Source organism: Tiliqua scincoides, chromosome 10, assembly GCF_035046505.1.
Source record: "Tiliqua scincoides isolate rTilSci1 chromosome 10, rTilSci1.hap2, whole genome shotgun sequence".
Lineage (NCBI taxonomy): Eukaryota > Metazoa > Chordata > Lepidosauria > Squamata > Scincidae > Tiliqua > Tiliqua scincoides.
This window is the reverse complement of record NC_089830.1, coordinates 3,237,712-3,262,056: the sequence shown is the minus strand read 5'-3', so window position 1 is coordinate 3,262,056 and position 24,345 is coordinate 3,237,712. Positions and strand designations below refer to the sequence as shown.

Below are 24,345 nucleotides of genomic sequence, written 5' to 3'. Positions count from 1 at the left end.
GAGAGGATGCTCAGGCAATGCCACACTGCCGTATCCAAGGCCTTTGCAAGCCCCATCCTTGCCCCCCCCACCAGGATTAGACCTGCACATTGCAGCCGGGGGTGTTGCTCTCACCACCAGCACACAAGGTGGCAAACCAGCAGTCAGGCTGCTTTCCAAGTGCTTGCATCTCCTCTGTCATTGTGGCTTTTATTATTTTTATTTTTAAGGAGCTATATAGGGGCTAGGTAGGTGCTAGATAGGTGTTATGTAGGTGCTAGATAGGCATTATATAGGCGCTAGATAGGTGTTAAATAGACGCTATATAGGTTAGATAGGCGCTAGATAGGTGTTATGTAGGTGCTAGATAGGCATTATATAGGCACTAGATAGGTGTTAAATAGATGCTATATAGGTTAGATAGGTGCTAGATAGGTGTTATGTAGGTGCTAGATAGGCATTATATAGGCGCTAGATAGGTGATAAATAGACGCTATATAGGTTAGATAGGCGCTACATAGGTGTTATGTAGGTGCTAGATAGGCATTATATAGGCGCTAGATAGGTGTTAAATAGACGCTATATAGGTTAGATAGGTGCTAGATAGGTGTTATGTAGGTGCTAGATAGGCATTATATAGGCGCTAGATAGGTGTTAAATAGACGCTATATAGGTTAGATAGGCGCTACATAGGTGTTATGTAGGTGCTAGATAGGCATTATATAGGCGCTAGATAGGTGTTAAATAGACGCTATATAGGTTAGATAGGTGCTAGATAGGTGTTATGTAGGTGCTAGATAGGCATTATATAGGCACTAGATAGGTGTTAAATAGATGCTATATAGGTTAGATAGGTGCTAGATAGGTGTTATGTAGGTGCTAGATAGGCATTATATAGGCGCTAGATAGGTGTTAAATAGACGCTATATAGGTTAGATAGGCGCTACATAGGTGTTATGTAGGTGCTAGATAGGCATTATATAGGCGCTAGATAGGTGTTAAATAGACGCTATATAGGTTAGATAGGTGCTAGATAGGTGTTATGTAGGTGCTAGATAGGCATTATATAGGCACTAGATAGGTGTTAAATAGACGCTATATAGGTTAGATAGGCGCTAGATAGGTGTTATGTAGGTGTTAGGTTCTAGATAGGCATTATATAGGCACTAGATAGGTGTTAAATAGACGCTATATAGGTTAGCTAGGCGCTAGATAGGTGTTATGTAGGTGCTAGATAGGCATTATATAGGCGCTAGATAGGTGTTAAATAGACGCTATATAGGTTAGCTAGGCGCTAGATAGGTGTTATGTAGGTGCTAGATAGGCATTATATAGGCGCTAGATAGGTGTTAAATAGACGCTATATAGGTTAGCTAGGCGCTAGATAGGTGTTATGTAGGTGCTAGATAGGCATTATATAGGCGCTAGATAGGTGTTAAATAGACGCTATATAGGTTAGATAGGTGCTAGATAGGTGTTATGTAGGTGCTAGATAGGCATTATATAGGCGCTAGATAGGTGTTAAATAGACGCTATATAGGTTAGATAGGCGCTACATAGGTGTTATGTAGGTGCTAGATAGGCATTATATAGGCACTAGATAGGTGTTAAATAGACGCTATATAGGTTAGATAGGTGCTAGATAGGTGTTATGTAGGTGCTAGATAGGCATTATATAGGCACTAGATAGGTGTTAAATAGACGCTATATAGGTTAGATAGGCGCTAGATAGGTGTTATGTAGGTGCTAGATAGGCATTATATAGGCGCTAGATAGGTGATAAATAGACGCTATATAGGTTAGATAGGCGCTAGATAGGTGTTATGTAGGTGCTAGATAGGCATTATATAGGCGCTAGATAGGTGATAAATAGACGCTATATAGGTTAGATAGGCGCTAGATAGGTGTTATGTAGGTGCTAGATAGGCATTATATAGGCACTAGATAGGTGTTAAATAGACACTATATAGGTTAGATAGGCGCTACATAGGTGTTATGTAGGTGTTAGATAGGTCCTAGATAGGCATTACATAGGCACTAGATAGGTGTTAAATAGACGCTATATAGGTAGATAGGCGCTAGATAGGCATCTGGGTGCTATATAGGTGTTAGACAGGCGCTATATAGGTGTTATGTAGGTATTAGATAGGTGCTAGCTAGGCATTATATAGGCGCTATATAGGTGTTAAATAGACGCTATACAGGTGTTAGATAGGCACTATATAGTCGTTAAATAGGTGTTATGTAAGGTGTTAAATAGACGCTATATAGGTGTTAGGCGCTATAGAGATGTTAAATAGGTGTTAGATAGGTGCTGGATCGGCATTCTATAGGCACTAGTTAGGTGCTAGATAGGTGTTGACACTATATAGGTGTTACATAGGCATTATATAGGTGTTAAATAGGCGCTAGATAGGTGTTATGTAGGTGTTAGGCACCAGATAGGCATTAGATAGGCGCTAAATAGGTGTTAGATAGGTGCTAGATAGGTATTAAATAGGCGCAATATAGGCATCAGAAAGGCGTTAAGTAGGTGCTATATGGGCGCTATATAGGTGCTAGATATGCATTATATAGGTGTTAGATAGGCACTAGATAGGTGTTGCACAGGCACTAAATAGGCATTATACTAGATAGGCATTATATAGGCACTTTCAATACAAGTACCTGACATCATTACCCCCCCTTGAAAAAATAGTCACCCACCACCACCTTTAGAATCCTGCCTACAGGCCTCGCTGGGCATTAGTGGTTACTGCAGCTCTTTGTTGCATCTGTTCGCTTTGCAGGTCCCTACTGTGGGTATTGTTTTTAATTTTAAAAAAACAACCCTGGGGTTCACCCTTCCCCACCAAATCAGCCCCCCCCCCCGGCTTGGTCTCTGTAGCTTGGAATGGTGGCAGTGGATGCAAACTACTAAGGCCCTTCAGTTCAACTGTTGGTCCAGTAAAGTGAGAAGAAAGGGAGCATGTGTGCTAACCATTAGGTTCCACTTCCTTGGTCAGCCAGTCTTCTCCTAGGATTCCCTTTACCTGACAGAGATTCTGCCCCTCCAAATGCATGACTAAGGGCCACTTCATGCTGCCTCTGCCACATACCTTCAAGGCCTGGCCACTACTATTCCTTTGCACAGAAGTGTGGGAGGGTGTCCCTGCTTTGACCTCTAGATTTGTCTCCAGGAAGGGCTGGGAGAGACCCCCACATCTGAAATCCTGGAGAGCCCCTGCTGGTCAGTGCAGATACTAGTGGCCTACTTGGCCCAATGACCTGACAGCTTCATATCTTGGGCATAACTTCTCGCGGAGAAACAGCAGGTGGGAGGAATATGCTTAACCTTCCCTTTGCCTAGTGCTTTATTCCCCCCCCCCCCAACTCAGGTCTGGAACTCTTGCTGGGGGAAGTGCAGCTGGGAAGGGAAGTTAGAGGGGGAAAGCAGCTGGCCAGAGAAGGGTGAAATGTCCTCTCACCAACCACTGGTCTGCTGGAAATGTCATTCTCCTGGCACTTTGCAAGACAGGCAGGCAGAGATGGGAACTCGACTCATACAGACGCGACTCACAAGTTTGGCAGCCCTCACTCTGCAGACACCTGGCGATCCCAAGCAGATCCCAAGTTTGGGCCCTGCTGTGCCTCCAGATCGATGCCCTCCAACATTCAGGTTCCAGCTCCCCCTGCTTATGCCTTCAGCCAGGTGATTCAGCCCCCACAGGACACCCCTGACCTCTCCTAGTTGGCTCCAGCTTCTATCTGATGTCAGCCCCTCAGACCTGGCTGGGCTTACTATAGTGCTGCCAGCCACATCCGCCAGCAGTGATTATCTCTCCCGTAGCTGGGCTGACCTCTTTCCGGTCCAGCTGCACAGATGCTGGAGAGCATCAATTGTCATCTTGTGTACCATGTGACCTGAAAAAGCAGCACCCCCCCTCCCCCGCAAGCCTGCTGCTGTCATGCAACTTCCTTGCTTCGGGGCAGAGTCAGAATATTTACCATTGACCCACACGGACAGTGCCACGTTTCTTAATTTAAGTTTTCTAACAGTAGCGAGTGTGTTTACAGGCCCAGAGATTTCTAGCTGGCTTTGTTATCAGCAGCCTGGATGCAGAGCAGAAGATTTAATAATGGGGATGGGACTCCCTCGAGGGGCCTTGTATGCAGGGGCCAAAATCTTGATGCTCTTACTGAGCATAGCCTCTTGCCTGTGTGCTGCGGACAGGTTGCCACCTGCAGATGTGAACTTAAATCCCACAAGATTTGGCCAAGTCTCCCCCAAAGGCTCTGAAGACAAGGTCAATCTCCTGAGAGCACCAATCCCTTGGCAAATCTCTCCTCCTGCTCCCTGGATTTTAAAAGGAGGCCGCCTTCTTGAACAGCCACGGAGCAGGCATATCACGTCAAGAGCACAGCTTCCAAATGCTTTGAGAAAGTGAGCCAGGCCACGTGGTACAGGGTAAGGCCAAAACGTAGAAGGGGCCAAACCAGGACACCTTGACCCTATCAAGTGCTGCTAGCTAAGCAGACCCAAACCTCTCCTTTCCAGCCAGATCCCTCCCTCCAAGGGTTTTTGTATTGCAGACCCATTCTGCTCAGCATGCTCTTGCTCACTGTAGTCGTCCCCAGACGGTACCCCAAGAGAAAGGAAAAACCCAAGGACCGAGGCAGCGGCAGGAAGCACAGCCCTGCCAGCCTGGGCCCCCGCTTCCCCTCCTCTCTGGGTGGCCTGCCTGGCTGCACTGTTCTCCATCAAAAGGCACACCGGGCTTCCTGTCCAAAGGGCTCCTGCTCTCCAAACCAACACCTGCATGAACGCGAGGGCCGGCCAATCAAAGGGACCGCTCCAAACAGAGACGTTGTTCTCAGCGCCCACGCAAGTCCTTCCAGGGCCACAAAGGCTGCTGGGAGTCATGCAGAAACAAAAGGTGAACTGTTTTCCTTGGTTATAGATTGCACCACAGTGCATAGCACCGTTATATATGTATAATATAGCATCTCTCCCGTACTTCAGACTTGTGCAGCCGTAGCTCTGTGGATGGAGTCCCCTTTTGGAGCCCACACACAGACACGAGGGGGCCTCTACACAGGAGAGCAAGTCAGCAGGCATGAGCAACAAATGCGCCAGGCTGCCCCACACTTGCCAGCCTTCGGTTCTCGGCAGGAAACGAGCAGATTCCTTTAAAACGATGCTCACATTCCCTCTCGCGGTTATTTTCAGGAGCCTGCCTTGTTTGCCATTATATAGAATTCTTCCATTTTGTCTTCACAACGCTCCTGGAAGGTGGGCAAGGATGAGAGGGAGTGACTTGTCCAAAGCAAAGGATTCAAACCCAGGTCTCCCCAGTCCGACACTCCACCCACTGCACCACACTGCCTTGCCTCAGCCTGATGTGGCCATGTAATCAGTCCTCTTACAACCTCTGCTTATGCAAACGGGACTGGGAACTGGCATTTTTCCCATGTGAGCGTGTTTATTCATGGAGCATAATCTGTGCACCTGCATCTGGCAAGAGCAAGGGCTAGTGGGTGGCCAAGTTCCATATTTAGAAGCGGTCAACTCTGGAGCAAACAAGTTCAACAGACGGAAGATCCACATTGCAGAAGTAAACTCTTAAGCAAATACTGCAAGCAATGCCGCAAGCTGGTATTGGTATGACACTGGTTTAATTTGGTGATGGTGCTAAGAACTCTCCTTGTCGTGTGTGTCCTCAGCAACCAGTGCTGGCACAAGATCTCCTGGGAGGTATACCGGACATCACTCTTCTTACCGCCATCCAGGACTCAAAGAGGGAAATGGAAGTATGGAGGAGAGGAGAACGGTGGGCTAGAGTGTCTTCCAATTCTCATCTGTGCTCTAGCCCACTACTCTCTTCCTCACTTCCTCTCCTGTTCCATTCTCCTCTTCCTTTTTCGAGAGCTGGGAGCAGGGGGAGATGGAGCACAATAATCACAGGTTGACCCTGCCATGATGTTAGAGAACTGACCTCCAACAGGGACAGAGAAGGTTTCGGCCTCCCTGTTGCCTAGCATCTATCATGAGACAAACGGCCATTCTGTGGCCAAGCCAACCACTGTCATGAATGGAGCCAGAGCACCACAACCTCCTGGCCTTCTGGGCTAGCCAGAAAGACACACTCTCCCCCCCCAACCACACACACACTTAGCAACCACTGTGAGATAGTCAGAATGACATGCGCTGTCCCCTAGCAACCATCACTGGGAGTCCCAGCAGGGTTGCCTTCTATCACCTAGCAACTGCCCTGAGAAATCAAGCATCTTTTCCATGGCTGACTTTTATGGCTGCCATTCTAGGAGAAAAGGCAGGGACAAGATTGCCCTTTTGGAAAGGCTCAATGGCAGAGACTGGAAGGTTAGGCTAAGAACCATTTTGGCTTTAAATAAGGGAGAGATGAAAGTGGTGGTTTTCCCGCACCAAATTCTTCAACCTCCCCGTTTCTCCTATATCCAAGCGTACCCCTGAATGCTCCTTACCTAGGTACTGTCCTTTTCCTTCCCGGAACGGAGGGCCAAGGGGTCCTTTCACCACAGGCTGCATGTACTTGATCTGCGCATAGCCCCCGCCGGCTCCCCCTCCAGTCACGGTGGAGACACCAACCATCAAAAGCAGCAACAGGGTCACTTCAGGAAGCATTGTGGATTTGACAGCTGTCTGTCTGCAGAGAGAAAAAAAGGACAGTGGAATCACTGGGGAGACTTTCAGGGCTGATCCACTGGCTGAAGCATAGGAAGGGTGGGGTGCGGTCCACATAGGGTGTCAAGTACACCTGGGGTGTCAAATCCACCACTGAGCAGCTGGTAGACCTGGCCTCCCTCTGGGATCTTGAGGTGGAGGCCAGCTATACCCTTTGCTTTGAGTGGCCAGCTTGGGTGCCCAGTACCCTAGTTACGCCACTGTCCATGGGGCTTTTGAGCAAAATAAAAAATTTTTAAAAATGGGTGGGGGGAAAGGTCAAATTTTCCCCTCAAGCATTTTTTTCTGGGTGCCGCTCCCAGTTAAGAACATAAGAACATAAGAACAGCCCCACTGGATCAGGCCATAGGCCCATCTAGTCCAGCTTCCTGTATCTCACAGCGGCCCACCAAATGCCCCAGGGAGCACACCAGATAACAAGAGACCTCATCCTGGTGCCCTCCCCTACATCTGGCATTCTGACTTAACCCATTCCTAAAATCAGGAGGTTGCGCATACACATCATGGCTTGTACCCCATAATGGATTTTTCCTCCAGAAACTCGTCCAATCCCCTTTTAAAGGCGTCTAGGCTAGACGCCAGCACCACATCCTGTGGCAAGGAGTTCCACAGACCAACCACCCGCTGAGTAAAGAAATATTTTCTTTTGTCTGTCCTAACCCGCCCAACACTCAATTTTAGTGGATGTCCCCTGGTTCTGGTATTATGTGAGAGTGTAAAGAGCATCTCCCTATCCACTCTGTCCATCCCCTGCATAATTTTGTATGTCTCAATCATGTCCCCCCTCAAGCGTCTCTTTTCTAGGCTGAAGAGGCCCAAACGCCGTAGCCTTTCCTCATAAGGAAGGTGCCCCAGCCCCGTAATCATCTTAGTCGCTCTCTTTTGCACCTTTTCCATTTCCACTATGTCTTTTTTGAGATGCGGCGACCAGAACTGGACACAATACTCCAGGTGTGGCCTTACCATAGATTTGTACAACGGCATTATAATACTAACCGTTTTGTTCTCAATACCCTTCCTAATGATCCCAAGCATAGAATTGGCCTTCTTCACTGCTGCCGCACATTGGGTCGACACTTTCATCGACCTGTCCACCACCACCCCAAGATCTCTCTCCTGATCTGTCACAGACAGCTCAGAACCCATCAGCCTATATCTAAAGTTTTGATTTTTTGCCCCAATGTGCATGACTTTACACTTACTGACATTGAAGCGCATCTGCCATTTTGCTGCCCATTCTGCCAGTCTGGAGAGATCCTTCTGGAGCTCCTCACAATCACTTCTGGTCTTTACCACTCGGAAAAGTTTGGTGTCATCTGCAAACTTAGCCACTTCACTGCTCAACCCTGTCTCCAGGTCATTTATGAAGAGGTTGAAAAGCACCGGTCCCAGGACAGATCCTTGGGGCACACCGCTTTTCACCTCTCTCCATTGTGAAAATTGCCCATTGACACCCACTCTCTGCTTCCTGGCCTCCAACCAGTTCTCAATCCACGAGAGGACCTGTCCTCTAATTCCCTGACTGTGGAGTTTTTTCAGTAGCCTTTGGTGAGGGACCGTGTCAAACGCCTTCTGAAAGTCCAGATATATAATGTCCACGGGGTCTCCCGCATCCACATGCCTGTTGACCTTTTCAAAGAATTCTATAAGGTTTGTGAGGCAAGACTTACCCTTACAGAAGCCATGCTGACTCTCCCTCAGCAAGGCCTGTTTGTCTATGTGTTTTGAGATCCTATCTTTGATGAGGCATTCCACCATCTTACCCGGTATAGATGTTAGGCTGACCGGCCTATAGTTTCCCGGGTCCCCCCTCTTTCCCTTTTTAAAAATAGGCGTGACATTTGCTATCCTCCAATCTTCTGGTACCGTGGCCGTTTTGAGGGACAAGTTGCATACCTTAGTCAAGAGATCTGCAACTTCATTCTTCAATTCCTTAATAACCCTTGGGTGTATGCCATCAGGGCCCGGTGACTTATTGATCTTTAATTTATCAATGAGGTCTGAAACATCTTCTCTTTTAACCTCTATCTGACTTAACTCCTCGGTCAGGAGGGGCCGTTCGGGCAGCGGTGTCTGCCCGAGGTCTTCTGCCGTGAAGACAGATGCAAAGAACTCATTTAATTTCTCTGCCATCTCTAAGTCTCCTTTTATCTCCCCTTTCCCTCCCTCACCATCCAGAGGGCCAACCGCTTCTCTGGCGGGTTTCCTGCTTCTAACATATTTGAAGAAGCTTTTATTATTCCCCTTAATGTTGCTGGCCATGCGTTCCTCATAGTCTCGCTTGGCCTCCCCTATCACCTTCTTACATTTCTTTTGCCACAGTTTATGTTCCTTTTTATTCTCTTCATTAGGGCAAGACTTCCATTTACGGAAGGAAGCTTCCTTGCCCTTCACAGCCTCTCTAACTTGGCTGGTTAGCCATGCAGGCACTCTCCTGGATTTAGTGGAACCCTTCTTTATTTGCGGTATACACTTCTGCTGGGCCTCTATTACTGTTGTTTTAAGCAGCCTCCATGCACTCTGGAGAGACTGGACTCTTTTTACCCTCCCTTTCAACCTCCTTCTAACCAGCCTCCTCATTTGAGGGAAGTCCGCCCGTCGGAAGTCAAGGGTTTTTGTTAGAGATTTGCCTGGTATTCTTCCCCCAACGTGCACGTCAAAACGGATCGCAGCATGATCCGTTTCCATCCCTCCAGCAGTTCCATCCATCCAGCAGTTCTTTTCCATCCCTGAATCTCCAAAGAATCAACCACAAATCTCCAAAGCCCCTGGAACCTCAAAACTGTAGCAACTGGCCAGGACCGGCTGTCACTTGCGGCAATGCACCAGACGCGACCACCCCACCCGGTGGCAGGTCGATTGCCACCGCTGCCATTCCAACTCCCTTTTGATAGAATGAAGAGGGGAATGTAGAAGAAAAGGAAGTGCGGAGCAGAAGAGATTGGTGGCTAGAGCGTCTCCACTCCTCTAGCTCACCACTTCAGTCTGCTCCACACTTGCTCTTCTGTCTCCGACCAAAAGTGGTTGGTTGGATGGAGGTGGTGCCCCTGTCCGTCCTCCACATGGAATGGCTGCTTCAGGTGCTTTCAGGGACAGGCCACTTCACAGCTTCCGATGGTCCACTTTCCATCCATATCACTGAAAGAAAAAGCGATAGGGGTTGGGAGAGAACCCTGGTATTTTTACAAGCCTCCCTGGATAGTGCAGTTCATGCTGAGGTCAAGATCGCTTCCATCTGCAGTGCAGACAGGTGGGAAACCAGATACCAAAAAGGGGGGGAAGCAAAGAACAGCACCATTTTGTGCTGAAGTGCCGTACAGCTCTGTTTTGCCCTCCCGCCGGGAATGGCTTCGAAGGGAGGGGCTGCTTGCCCACCTTGCTGCCAGCCTAAGTGCTCTGCCCCACTCCAGCTACGCCACCACCTCTGCCTTAAAGAGGGGGCGTGAAAAAGCCCTGTAGTGTTTGGCTGCTTGAAAAATGAGTATGTCAGAGACCCAGTTCTCTTGTCCGGCTCTCCGCCAGCACTAGTAATTCTTGCCGTGGTGCTTCTTGAAACGTCAATGGGAGTTTGTTTGGTCAAGTACTTATGAGGAGCTTTGACTGCTTATGACAAGCTGTAACGCCAGATTCGGGCTCAAGTGCCCACTTGTGTAAAATTACAGGCTCTTCCATAAACACAGAGTTCCCGCTTGCAACGTTTTTTCCGAGGCTGGCTTTGAGCGAGGCCTGTGCGTAGCAAAGGACGGTTTATTTTCTGACAGGTTTAATGATGCAGAACACCAAAAGCGCCACGGGCTAATTGAGCCGCAATCGCCATTAATAAAAATTAAAGACCTCGGCTTTTCCTGCGCAGGAAGGAATGAAGAGGGTGACTCTTCAGTTGGATTCGACTGGAATTTCCTGGACTGATTTCACTGAAACAGCAGAAAAGAAGGGAAGGGGGAGGGGAAATACACCATGAACTCAGGAAGAAGAGGTTGAAGGGGGTGGCTGTGGAGAACAGCCCCCACATGGAAGTGATTTGAGTGCTATGCGGGCTTAGCAGTGCTCGGAGAGGTCGGCAGCAAACATGCCCTGTCCCTTCTCTGCTGTGCATGACGTCTCACGCCATTCGTTCTCGCGCGCGCCTGCCGTTACCCAGGCCATTGCTGTCTGGGGCGACAGCCGCGTCCCTGATCGTCTCAGTGCAAGGGCTTGCCCCAGCGGCTTCCTTTGGGACTCGCCAGGCCTCTCAGCACAAACTGTTGAAGAAACGGCTCAGGAGGAAGCCAGGGGAACACAGGGGTGTATTCAGGTTACACGGCAAGGGACCCCCAGGAGAAACTCAACGTGACCTGAGTTTTCCTTGCTAACCCACGACCACGACTGCCTCCAAGACAGCCCCCCTTTATCAACTGCACTTCCCTCTTCTGCGCCGGAGCAGAAGAGGACAATTCAGGGCTTGGCTGAGGTCTTGGCAGAGGTGGCCACTGCAACCCACTCCCCCTGCAGCCCTCTTCGGTAATATCCCAAAACAATATTATAGAGGAGGAACAGTTGCAGATGAAGGCCACCAAAATGGCCAGGGTGTTTGTTGCGAGCTGGATAGACGTTCACACAGCTAGCCGCTGTCCGGCTGCACGGCTTGCCTATCTCCCAAGGTCAGAGCGCAGGCATGCCCGGGAACAAAGACGACACAAGGCAGAGGTCCTCCACCAAACGCCTCTTTACTATGTACAGTATATACAACAGCAACAGTCCAGATAGCACACGAATCACGGATCACACTGACGTAGCCTTCGGCACAAACTCCACTCTGCATCTCCCACAACCCAGCTTGCCCCTGCTGGAATATATATGAGCTGCAGTCAATCAGAGTGAGCCAAAAGGTGCAAAGTCACTCTGATGGTGCATGGGGTGACATATAGGTGACAGTCACCTGGTATGCATCACCAGATGTTGCATCATCCTCTCCCAAGATGCCGTGCTGTGCTCAGTCAGGCCAAGGCTTCAGGGCCTTCTATTATCCAGGCTATAAATTACTAGCAGTCCCGGGGATGATCCCTTAACAGTGTTGGAGCATCTTCCCTCTGACAGCAGGCTAAAGGAGTCAGGCCTTTTTCATTTAGGAAAAAGATGCAGTTGTGTGTGGTGTGGGCAGAGGGGCTTTTCCCCCTCTCTCAGAATACTAGTGCTTAGGATTATCCAATGGCACAGACAGGTGGTATGTGGACAAAAGGACATCCTTCAAACAATGCATGAAATTTGCTGCCCCAAATAAGGGGACCAGCCACTGGCTTGGGCAGCTTTAAAAGAAGGTTAACCACATTCCTGATCCCCACTCAAAGCTGGGTTTAGGCATAAGCTGAAGAAGCTGTAGCTTCAAGCCTCACAATTCAAGCAGGGGTAAAAAAAAAAAAATCAAAATTTATTTCAGAATTCAGAAATTTCAGAATTTCTGAAAAAAAACAGAATTTCTCAGAATCAAATTTTAAAAATTCAGAATTCTTCAGAATAATTTTTCAGAATCATATCCATAATACAGGTTGGGTTGGAAGCAGCACAGACGCCGAGGGCTGACTGTATATATTATGTAAACTTTTTTTGTGATTTGTGCAGCAATTTTTTTTTTAAACAAGGACAACTGTCATAATTAATTCATTCTGCCTGGTGGAGGAAGAGGGATAGACCATTCATTACTACAGACAGTTACCCTAGAAACAGAGCCGCAGAACCCAGAAGATTTTTTTCAGCAATTTTCAACACTATGCTCCAAAGTCCTGTGGCACCCTGTGGACCTTTGGTGCACACCAATGTGCTGTTGCGCACCAGTTGAGAATCACTGCTCTAGAGAATAGACACCACACAGTGTCTCTTTGATCCTGGCTCTACAGTAGCCCATAGGTACACATACGCATAATTTGTGTATGTACACACACACATCAGCTCTGGGTATTTTATTCTTGCAGTAATCTTGTTAGGTAAGTATAGCTGTGGGAGAGGAATGCTCAGAGGGTCAGCTAGTTCACTTGGTGGCTGAGTATTTGAACCCAGGTCTTGAGGTTCCTCCTAGCACAGCATTTCCTCTCAAAAAATCACTCTGATTTTCATTAAACCTGACTAAGAGCCTCCCACACTGAGGTCATATCAGGTAAGGAAAATCAACAACCGACGGAGGCTTTTCTTGAACAGAAACCCTATTTTGACAGCTGAGTTCCTTCAGTACTGGCTTCTTCTCACCCTTTAAACAAATCCTGATGAAATATTATTTCATCAAAGCCAGCATCCTCTCTGAAACCCCCAAAGACAGAACACACACACACACACACACACACACAATGGACAGAGCCCCTCAGAGCATCAACTGGGCTCAAAAGCCAAGACAGGGATGGAGCTTGCATGCCTCTGATGCGACAACCTGCTTCAAAAAACACAATATGCCATACAATACGCTTGCACCAGTCCTTGCCTGTCTGCCTGCTCCAGCGCAAGATAGAATTGCGCTGTCAATCATATTCCCCCACTTGGGCACCTTCTTTCTAGACCGAAGAGCCCCAAATGCTGTAGCCTTCACGACCAGTCTGCACCTAGAAACTCTTGGAATGTAGAAATCTGAGCCAGTTACCCAATTCTCCATAGGACAACTGGGGATGTGTCGAATGCACAACACAATCTTGGTTTGTGGTCTTGGAACCCATGAAAAGAAGTCCTTAGCTGCCTTCGAGGGTGAGATGCAGCCGGTCCCTGCACCGCACACAAAATACGATGCATCCAGTTCTGGGTCAAGGTGCCTTCCTGCCATTCTTGAGGGTTACCAAGCCTGAAGCGGGCTCTCTGCTCTCTTACAGGGTGTGCCTTTCCATCTGTGAGGACAGCGGAGGGGGCCATCCAGCAAACCTCTGCCAGCAAAATGGAACATCAAGGCAAACGGACCCTGGCAGCTTGTCAGATGGGAATCTGGCGCACTGCACGGTCTCCTCTCTGGGACTCGATACTTCACTCTGCCAGAGTACAGAAAAGAGTGGAAAGGCAGCATGAAGACAAGCTCATTGGGAGCTGGCCTTGAACCGTGGCAAACTCCCAGGACACCCCAGGGAGAAATAAATCAGCTCCAATTGGGTGTGAAAAACAAGCCATTGACTGCATGGGCCCAGAGGTTCCTCTGCAAACTGGACCCTGATCTGTGTGTGAGTTGGGGAAGGGGGATAGTGGTGGGGGGGTTGGGGTGGAAGGCCATGGTGTAAACCCGGCTCAGGTTAGACTCCTAACCCGCCCCTGTTCCTCATCATTGGTTATAACTGGGCAGAAGCAAAAAAGAGGACCGTGTCCGCCAAGTGTGTAAATCAGTCCATCTTGGTTCTGGAAATGCATCAGCAATCAATGGCAGATCTTGAGAATGCAGCGTGGGAGAGCAAGCGCTGATTCTCAAGGCTCAAACAACACACCATGCTCATCCCATGTATCTTGCCCTCCCCATGTAAAAAATTTTTAAACATAAAGCAGTTGCTCAGACAGCCTGGGTGAGAAAGCTTAACTTTTCCCTCTCTTCCAGCTTTCCACCTTCCAAATGCACCCATCACAGCTGCTTTTGAGCCCCCTGGGGGTAGAAACAAGTATCTGTGGTGGATGGGAACGACATACTATGGCCTAAACCAGGGGTGTCCAAAGTTTTTGGCAGGAGGGCCGCATCGTCTCTCTGACACTGTGTCGGGGGCCGGGGGAAAAAAAAGAATTAATTTACATTTAAAATTTGAATAAATTTACATAAGTTTACCTAAATGAATACATTAAAGATGAACTTATATGAATGAATGCAGGTCTTGCAATAGCTCAAGGCCTATGAAAAGCCTTGCACAAAGCAAGGCTGGCCTTTCCTTTGCTGCCGCTACTGCATCACAGATGTGAAACAAGAAGCAGTGGAAGGAGCCCTCATCCCACAGCTCAGGTGAGAGGTCAAACAGTCGCCCTCAAGCTGACAGCAGTTGCGTCGGGCCAGTGTGGGCTCCAACAAATCTCCAGAGGGCCAGAGGCTCATTGGAGACTGGGGGCTCCCTGAGGGCCGCATTGAGAGGCCTCGAAGGCTGCAAGTGGCCCCAGGGCCGGGGTTTGGGCACCCCTGCCTTAAACATTTTTTTTTTTAATTGGAAAAAGAAGAAAGAAGGAAAAAGAGCTTCTGCAGTTTCTTCTTGCAATTATGATGAAGATGGTATATTTGGGCTGCAATCTTCTCGTATATACATTCCTGAGAGTAAGTCCCATTGAACTTATGTACATCTTGAGTCGGGGGACATTCTTGAGTCGGGGTGTGATATTCTGCAGCCAGCTCGCTGTAAAATGTCCAGACATGGCCTGGTCATGGGAAGGTCAGTTTGGCATCTTTATTTTTAAATACATTGAACTACGAACAAGATTGGGGATGTGCTGCTGGCCCATCCATGAGGCTACCTGATGTGGTTGTATCAGCAGCAAATTGTGGTCTGGGGGGGGGGTCGTGGATTCAAGGTGTTTTTCATGCCAAGTCTGCCACCACTGGTGGCCCCTCCAGCCTGCCACCAATCTATTCTGAGAGAGATATTCTGAGAGAGGGAAGTATTCTAACCCTTACCATGCTCCTTATGCGCTGCTGTGAAATTCAAAAGTGCAGGACTTCCGGTTTCATTTACAGGGACAGCATGAATATGCTGTCCCTGTAAATCAGGGGTGTCCAAACATTTTGGCAGGAGGGCCACATCACCTCTCTGACACTGTGTCAGGGGCCAGGAAAAAAAAGGAATTAATTTACATTTCAAATTTGAATCAATTTACATAAAAGAATATATTAGAGATGGAACTTATATGAATGAATGAAGGTCTTGCAATAGCTCAAGGCCTATAAAAGGCCTTGCACAAAGCAAGGCTGGCCTTTCCTTTGCTACCGCTGCTGCACCACAGATGTGAACCAGCAAGGAGCGGAGGGAGCCCTCATCCCACAGCTCAAGCAAGAGGTCGAACAGTTGGCCAAAACGCTGAGAGCAGTTGCATCAGGCCAGCATGGGCTCCAGCAAGTCTCCGGAGGGCCAGAAGCTCACTGGAGACTGGGGACTCTCTGAGGGCTGGATTGGGAGTCCTCGAGGGCCGCAAGTGGCTCCAGGGCCGGGGTTTGGGCACCCCTGCTGTAAATGAAACCGGAAGTCCCACACTTTTGAATTTCATAGCAGCACACAAGGAGCACACGACAGCTTTGGCTTTATTGGTAGTTCAGAGGTGGTGGAACCCAGATGGGGTCAGGTGGCATCTGGTTCATGCCATCCCTGCGGGGATGAATGGGTTGCAAAAAGCAACACATAGGAAACTGGCTCAGTTTTGTCTACACCTCCTCCTAGCTGTTTTCCAGGGTTTGCCAGCATTCTGCCTTCCACAGAGATTCCAGGGATGACATTTGGGACCTTTTGCACACAAAACTGAAGCTACCCAACCATTGAATTATAGGCAACATGAAGAAATTAAAAAAAAAAGAAAAAGTTTCTACTGTATAAATCCACCATTATCTTTTTGAAACAAGAATGGCAAATTTAATTTGCACCAGTAGGAAGCCAAAGTAATTCCACTATGATGTTCTCCAGTAACAAAGAAGAGAGTGGCTCTTAAAATGGGCAAAGATGGGGTCAAGACTCCCCAGCCCATGAGGCAGTGCACCAAAGGCGACTATCCACCCCCCTTGCACAGAGCTTTGCCATACCAAATGCCATCTCCTCTTATTGGTGGCACGTTGGTGGGGGCTTCCATCTATTCTGCACTGCAGGCCCCCTAGATTTGGAAAAGGAAGCGTGGAGAGGTGGAATAAAATGTTGCAGACAGCTCTCTTCCACACTTCTGCTTCATCCCCCTGTTTTGAATCCAAGAAGTGGGGGGGATGGGTGCAGGCAGGCAAGTGGGCACCCTTGCCAAACATCCCAAGGCAACTTCAGAAAGCATTTCCTCAGCAAAACCAGTGCCCAAACACCTTGGTTAAGGAGAAAGGCACTCATAGTTGGCAACCTTCAGTCTCGAAAGACTATGGTATAAGCCTACAGCACCCGGTATTCCCAGGCGGTCTCCCATCCAAGTACTAACCAGGCCTGACCCTGCTTAGCTTCCGAGATCATGGTATAAGCCTACAGCACCTGGTATTCCCAGGCGGTCTCCCATCCAAGTACTAACCAGGCCTGACCCTGCTTAGCTTCCGAGATCATGGTATAAGCCTACAGCACCCGGTATTCCCAGGCGGTCTCCCATCCAAGTACTAACCAGGCCTGGCCCTGCTTAGCTTCCGAGATCATGGTATAAGCCTACAGCACCCGGTATTCCCAGGCGGTCTCCCATCCAAGTACTAACCAGGCCTGACCCTGCTTAGCTTCTGAGACCATGGTATAAGCCTACAGCACCCAGTATTCCCAGGCGGTCTCCCATCCAAGTACTAACCAGGCCTGACCCTGCTTAGCTTCTGAGACCATGGTATAAGCCTACAGCACCCAGTATTCCCAGGCGGTCTCCCATCCAAGTACTAACCAGGCCTGGCCCTGCTTAGCTTCCAAGATCAGACAAGATCAGACATCTGCAGGGTCACAGTTGCTGCTTAATCAGAGGCACTCAAGACAGAGGATACAGCTAACATATAACAAAATCTGTATATTATAATCTGCAGAGCAGAGACCATAAGAAGAGTTCTCCCAAGAGTTCTCTTCACTGATCCTCAGTGGCCTCACACTGAGGTTCCGTTGAAACACTGTGGCCAATACCCACTGTGTCCTCCTCCACAAAAGAGCCCACTTCCTTTCTAGAGCTATCTATACCCATGGCAATCACCACATCTTGTGGTCCTGAGTTCCACAAGCTAATTCTGCTGTGAGGCCCGCGCCTCCCATTTATTAGAAGTCAGTCACTGCAGTCATGTATTTATATTTGGCTTCTTTCCTTTCCGAGCGGGAGACCCAAGTTCGGATCTGTTTCCCAGATCCGAAAACCTTCAAGGAGCATCAAAGCATCCGATGACTCACACAACAAGACACTCACACAACACTGGCTAGTAAAAGAAACAAAGTCACTTTTTGCCAGTTGGAACAGACATCTGAATAGCTTTGGGGATTCTCCTCCGAGTCTGGAACGCTGCTGTGCCAGGCTGGCTCTACACTGGTTTATCCTAAGTCATTTCGTCCTCATTTAAATCACAAGTTCCTCCCTGCCAGGCCCCCGGTGTTCCCAGTCTTTGTCCTCCCATTGCAGGAGAAAGCATAAAATAAAATGCAAATCGCTTCCCAGCTCTATAACAACCACAAAACAACAATCTGCTGAAATGCAAAGCTACCATAGTGAGGAATGGGAAGAGAGGAGAAAGTTAATCAAGGGTCAAAGTTCTTGGATCCCTGGGAAGGTCTCCATCCCCGAGACAATGATCCTGTAACTGGAGATTTAGGACGGTTTCGGAGATTCCAGCCAATGTGAATTTACTAGCTTGTAACACAGACCCCCACTTTGTGCACAGAACTGGGTCTTTGGGAAAACACACAAAGCCGATCCTCCAAGCAAGGGAGATGACAACAGGGAGACATCAAATGAGGTCGCCCAGCGGGGGCCATGAGACGTGGGCTGATGTTTCCAATCATGATGCAATGTGTGTTTCAGTCAGGCACAAAGACAAAGGCAGATTCGGAAGGAGAAGACTTGGCGAAAGGAGGAAAGGTCCTGACTGCTTTTTCCTGCAGATTCTGTGATTCTACAAACCAGAACCAAACTGACAGGCAATGGCTTCCTTGGCCTTATATAGGTGATTGTAGGGTCAGCCCAAGGCACCCCCTGGTACTTGAAGTAGCATGTCAAATGCTGTGCCTCCCCTCCCTCCATACAGAGGGGTGTCAGCTGCCATCCCTTCCGAGCCTCCTTCCACATCTTGGGTTCCAAAGGGGAATAGAGCAAAAGAGGAAGTGAGGAGACCAGGAGGAGACCCTCAAGCCCAGGGGTCTCCAAACTTTTAGGCCAGAGGGCCACATCAAATATCTGGCACGGTGTGGAGGGCCAGAAAAAAAAAATTCAAATATAAAACGTAAATCAATACATTAGAGATGGAACTTGAATGAATGAACGGGCTCAAATTTCCGGGACTTCTCCAAGTACCAACACACAACCCAGAAAAAAACAACACATGGACTCCCATTTAATGGACTCCCCAAATGGACTCCCATTCTCCGACCCCACAAGCAGCTTACCTAAATGTAAATATCTCAGAACCAGCACATGACAAGGAAAGTTTCCAGGATTTCTCCAAGCATAAACACACACCACAGAAATAAAGCACACACTCAGATGGACCCCTTTCCCCCCACCTCACAAGCAGCTTACTTACATGTATAGGAGTAAATACCTCAGAACCAGTACATCACAGGTAACACCCGGAACATGTCCTGGGGGCCGGGGAGATCTCCCTGACCCTCAGGAAGTCATCTGAGGGTGCAATCCTGGTAATGAGTTGGGCCGGCACAAGGGACTGAAGAGGAGGAACAGAGGAGAGGAGAGTGCTGGCCTAGAGCATCTCTCCCCTACACTGTTCAGGAATTATAGCACAGCAGCCATGTCTGCACCCTATCAAGACACGGATTGGTGCAACTGGGTAGGAGAAATTGCAATGTGGATCAAGCCATCTCACACCACTTCTGTCCCACCTGTGGGATACCAGATGACCTGTAGACACTTGGCTGAGCAACCCTCATCGCTTTCTCAGGGCCGGATTACATGGGATGAGGGTCATCGCGTCTGTGGATCACGTGTCTGCCCTATTCACATGCAATGCATACATGAATATGTCTTGCATTAAGTGGAGCCATTTATCCACCTGGTCCATTAGCATCTGCTCTAATGGTGTGCCAAGATCTTGGTCCTGAGTATGCTTTCCCAGATCCTGAGACCCTGTGCATCCCAGGGACTGAACTGCAATGTAGGTGCTTTACCACTGAGCAACAGATGGGTGCAGTCCGAGATATACTGACTTGTTACGTGGGCCATGTCCCATCCCCCTTGCCCCCTAAATTGCCCTGCCTGCCTGCCAAGCCATCAGGTGAATAAACAGCAGCCATTCCTTCTCCTCTTGTGCTGAATTTGAAAAGGGAGTGGAAGAGGAAGCAGAGTGCTGTTGGGCCAGAGTGTCTCCTCTTTTCAATAGCAGCACGGAGAAGGACACAGTAGAGGAAATGGGGAAGAGCAGAGCCTTGGGCTAGAGTGTCTTCTCTATTTTCACAATATTAGTACCAACACCAGAGCAGCACCATGGTAGTTTGGCAGGTGGGGGCACAGCTGAATGCCCCAATATCCGCCACTTCCAACATCTGACCCCCAAAGCAGTCTTAGCCTAGCCTATGGAGAGAGATTTTTTTTTTTTTCCAGGTGAGTAAGATACAGCCTAAGTTGGCTTACTTCTGAGTAAAAAACACTGTTTTCATACACCTCTATGGGGCAAATGGCCAGCCCTGTCACATTTAAATGAATGGCCCTCAGTGCGCTCTGGAATCCTTAATGCTGCACATTCTGTCCAGCACAATTTGGCCCAAGTGAGACCCTTTCCTCCCCAGTTTGGTCTCTCTCATTACCACCAACCTTCAGCACACATCTCTGCACAAATATTGCGCCCCCCTCCCCCTTCCACTGCTTTTCTAAATTACAAGTGAGCTCAAGCACCAGTAGCTCCTCAATGACACTCCTAGGGGTAGGAATCACCTGACAGTCGTACTTTGAGGTGTGTATGGTCCTGCTTTCTTTGCAGTGTCAGTTCACACACACACACACGCACACACACACACACACACAGCAATTGCCCTGCATGCTCTCAGTGGACAAGGAGAGCCAAAGGAAAATCTTATGTTCTTATGTTCAAAGGAAAATCCGTCTACAGTTCATTCTCTTCCCCTCGCAAACACACTGGAACAGGGGGTGTGGTTTTCTCGCATTCTTCCACAGGGATGCCAAGAAGCCAACAACTGAACTCCCAAGGCTTGCCCTTCGCTCACCTGCCTGCCTCCGAGTGCCTCCTCTTCCGAGCGCAGGCTGCCTTCCACTTCCTCCCCAAGACTCCTGAGTGCAGCCTGAATGCTCCGATTGTCTTCTGCCAAGCGATGACACACCCACCCACACGCATGTTCCCTCGAAACATCCATCCCAAGGCAAAGTGGTCAATTTATGGCTTTGAAGGGGTTCTCAGTGCCCAGGCGAGTGTGTCGCTAACCACACACTTCAGCCCTGGCTCTGCCTTGTAAACTCTGCGGCAGACAAACAAAGTGACCGCCAACTCTGGAAGGAGGCCTTTTGCTTGAGGTTGCACCACGAGTTCCACGCGCAGGGCTGGAGAGAGGAGTCACTGCTGGAAGCCGGGGAATAAGATTTCTGATCTCCAGAGTCCCTGTTTCTATAGCTCCACCTAACATTTTGCTTGAGCTGCCTGCTCTTCAGAGTGCTGTATGTGCCAAAATTCGAGGGAAGGGCAGGATGGTCCCAGGATGTGGTGCTGGCCACAGAATTCAGACTCCTTAAAACTTTGGTTTTCTTAACAAAATAGGGAGCAAGTTTCTAGTCCTTAAGATGGCAAAGATATGCAGACAATGTCTGCTGTAGCCATGGCCTTGTAACTGGAAGGTAAAGGATTGGGAACAGACCAACCCGAGTGTACTCAGTGGCAAACTAGATTTTTTTGTGGGAAATCCACAATCAGATCTCCTGAGATCTTCACATAAGAACATAAGATGAGCCCCACTGGATCAGGCCCAGAGCCCATCTAGTTCAGCTTCCTGTCTCTCACAGTGGGCCACCAGATGCCTCAGGAAGCACACAAGACCACAAGATACTTGCATCCCATTGCCACTCCACTGCATCCATTTACTCTCACACACCCCCAACAAAGACACCACAGTGACCAACTTTTAATGCATGATACCTACTGAACGCACCTTCCCTCCCTCAACAATCTGGGGTAGGTGAAAAAACCGCCACCCATGGCCAATCCGGATGATAGAAAACAATTCCTATCTGGTCCTCATGATGAATGACCAGCTAATCTCATGGCTTGAAACCTGTGATGGAGTTTTCCTCCAGAAAACTGTCCAATCCCCTTTTAAAGGTATCTAGGCCAGATGCCATCACCATATCCTGCACCAAAGAGTTCCACAGACTAATTACACGCTGGGTAAAGAAATAATTTTTGTTGTCAGTTCTAACTCTCCCAACACTCAATTTTAGTGGATGTTCCCTGGTTCTGGTGTTGTGTGAGAGGGAAAAGAGCATCTCTCTATTCACTCTATCCATCCCCAGCATAATTTTGTATGTCTCAATCATGTCCCTACCCCTGGGGGCTGGGGATAAGAATAGGCCCTCAGTTTGGCTGTACTTGTCGTAAGAGGCGACTAAACAGCCACCGGGTAGATGGGACTCGTCAGCCTGGGAAGGCAGCTCATCTGAGAGAAGGAAAACTCTGATCCCAAACCTCCACTGCCTTGTGGCTCCATCCAGTTATGGAAAAGGCTTCAGGAGTCAACCTCAAGGCAAAATCTCGAGGCAAACCTCGAGGCAAACCTCGAGCCGGAGTCCCTGAGGCAGTTCATAGCTGAACACAGTCACGTTCTGGCAACTCCTGCGACGCCGCTGGAACCAACCGTATTGGCCTCTGCCTTTCCATTGGACCATTTCAGCGACGTGGAGAGGGGGGATTTGCTGCATGGGTAACAGCCTATCCTCCATACCTACTTTACCCAGGCTTCGCGCACTGGAGAGGACACTCTGTTCCAGAACCACCATTCAGAGCGTGACACCATAGTCTTCCGAGACTGAAGGATGCCAACAACCAACAATCATGTTCCCCACCTCAGGTGCTTCTTATCTAGACTGAAGAGCCTCAAACGCTGTAGCCTTTTCACATCAGGGAGGTGCCCCAGCCTAGTAATAATTTTGGTTGTTCTTTTCTGTACCTTTCCCACTTCCACGATGTCCTTTTTAAGATGTGGTGACCAGAACTGAATACTCCAGGTGTGGCTATACCATCGATTTGTACAACGGCATTATAATATTAGTTGTTTTATTCTAAAGCCCCTTTTTAATGATCTCAAGCATGGAACTGGCCGTCTTCACTGCCGCTGCACATTGGGTTGACATTTTCATCGAGCTGTCCGCCAGCACCCCAAGATCTCTCTCTCTCGAGCTGTCGCAGAACCCACCAGCCTATATGTGAAGTTTTGATTTTTTGCCCCAGCGTGCATGACTTTACACTTACCCACATCTGCATTTATTTATTTATTTTACTTCAAAACTGCAACAGACGGCTCTGAACTTGATCCCACTGGGGAAAGAAATACAGGTGCGTGTGTACCATCTCTGATGTTTTACCACTAACAGAAGGTGGGGAGGTGGACAGAGCTGGCCCATCCATGAGGCCAGCTCGATGTGGATGCCCGATCTTGTCTGATCTTGGAAGCTAAGCAGGGTTAGGCCTGGTTAGTACTTGGATGGGAGACCGCCTGGGAATACTGGGTGCTGTAGGCTTCTACCATAGTCTTTCGAGACTGAAGGTTGCCAACCAACCAAAGGCTTGGTGGGGACTGTCCACCAACTCTCTGCCAGTGCTCCTTCCCCATACTATTGGGTTCCAAATACTATTGGGTTCCCCATACTATTTATTTATTTATTTATTTAAAAAATGGAAAATGTCCCGTTCAGGTCCTAGCTGTGCAAATAACTAAGTGAATATATTGCATTGCTTTTTATTTCTGATTCCCCCTCCCTATGATTGCCACATCCTGACAATAAGAGTCCTTTGTTGTTGCTCTGTACCCGCTCTCTTCTTATATGCTGAAGATGTGGCATTGGCGACTGCTCTCAGACCTTGCACAGGGACCAGATTTCTGGCTGCTGGCTGTTTTTGACACCACGTGGATGTAGATTATATTCATCTGCATGGAAGGCAGGGAGGTGAATGCCTCTGTTCTGCTCCCAACCACATGGAATGGCTCCGAAGGGGAGGGGGAGGCACCCCTTGCACGCCATGGTGAGACTCCCTGCAAAACTTGCAGCACAGTCCTAACTTGTGCCAACCACCTCACAGCCCAATCCTATGCATGTCTACTCAGAAGTAAGTCTCATTAAAGTCAATGGGGCTTACTCCCAGGAAAGTGTGGATAGGATTGGGCTGTCAGTTCTCCTTCCCTGGTGTTGCCTTTGGTGCTCTGCTCTGCCTTTAATTCAGTTAAGAACATAAGAACATAAGAACAGCCCCACTGGATCAGGCCATAGGCCCATCTAGTCCAGCTTCCTGTATCTCACAGCGGCCCACCAAATGCCCCAGGGAGCACACCAGATAACAAGAGACCTGCAAGGCTTCCTGGGAATTGTAGTTAAGAACATAAGAACAGCCCCACTGGATCAGGCCATAGGCCCATCTAGTCCAGCTTCCTGTATCTCACAGCGGCCCACCAAATGCCCCAGGGAGCACACCAGATAACAAGAGACCTCATCCTGGTGCCCTCCCTTGCATCTGGCATTCTGACATAACCCATTTCTAAAATCAGGAGGTTACGCATACACATCATGGCTTGTACCCAGTAATGGATTTTTCCTCCAGAAACTTGTCCAATCCCCTTTTAAAGGCGTCCAGGCCAGACGCCAGCACCACATCCTGTAGCAAGGAGTTCCACAGACCG

General features: G+C 48.7%; 1 protein-coding gene across 2 annotated transcripts in view; it reads right to left on the bottom strand.

Annotated features, from left to right (window-relative positions):
- Positions 1–24,345, bottom strand: part of COL8A2 (collagen type VIII alpha 2 chain) — a 154,477-nt gene that overhangs the window by 14,967 nt on the left and 115,165 nt on the right. For both annotated transcript variants that reach the window (XM_066639087.1, XM_066639088.1), the window contains one exon: positions 6,463–6,644. In XM_066639087.1, coding sequence (XP_066495184.1) covers positions 6,463–6,622 — 160 coding nt within the window. In that variant the 5' untranslated portion in view covers positions 6,623–6,644. The remainder of the gene's footprint in view (positions 1–6,462; positions 6,645–24,345) is intronic.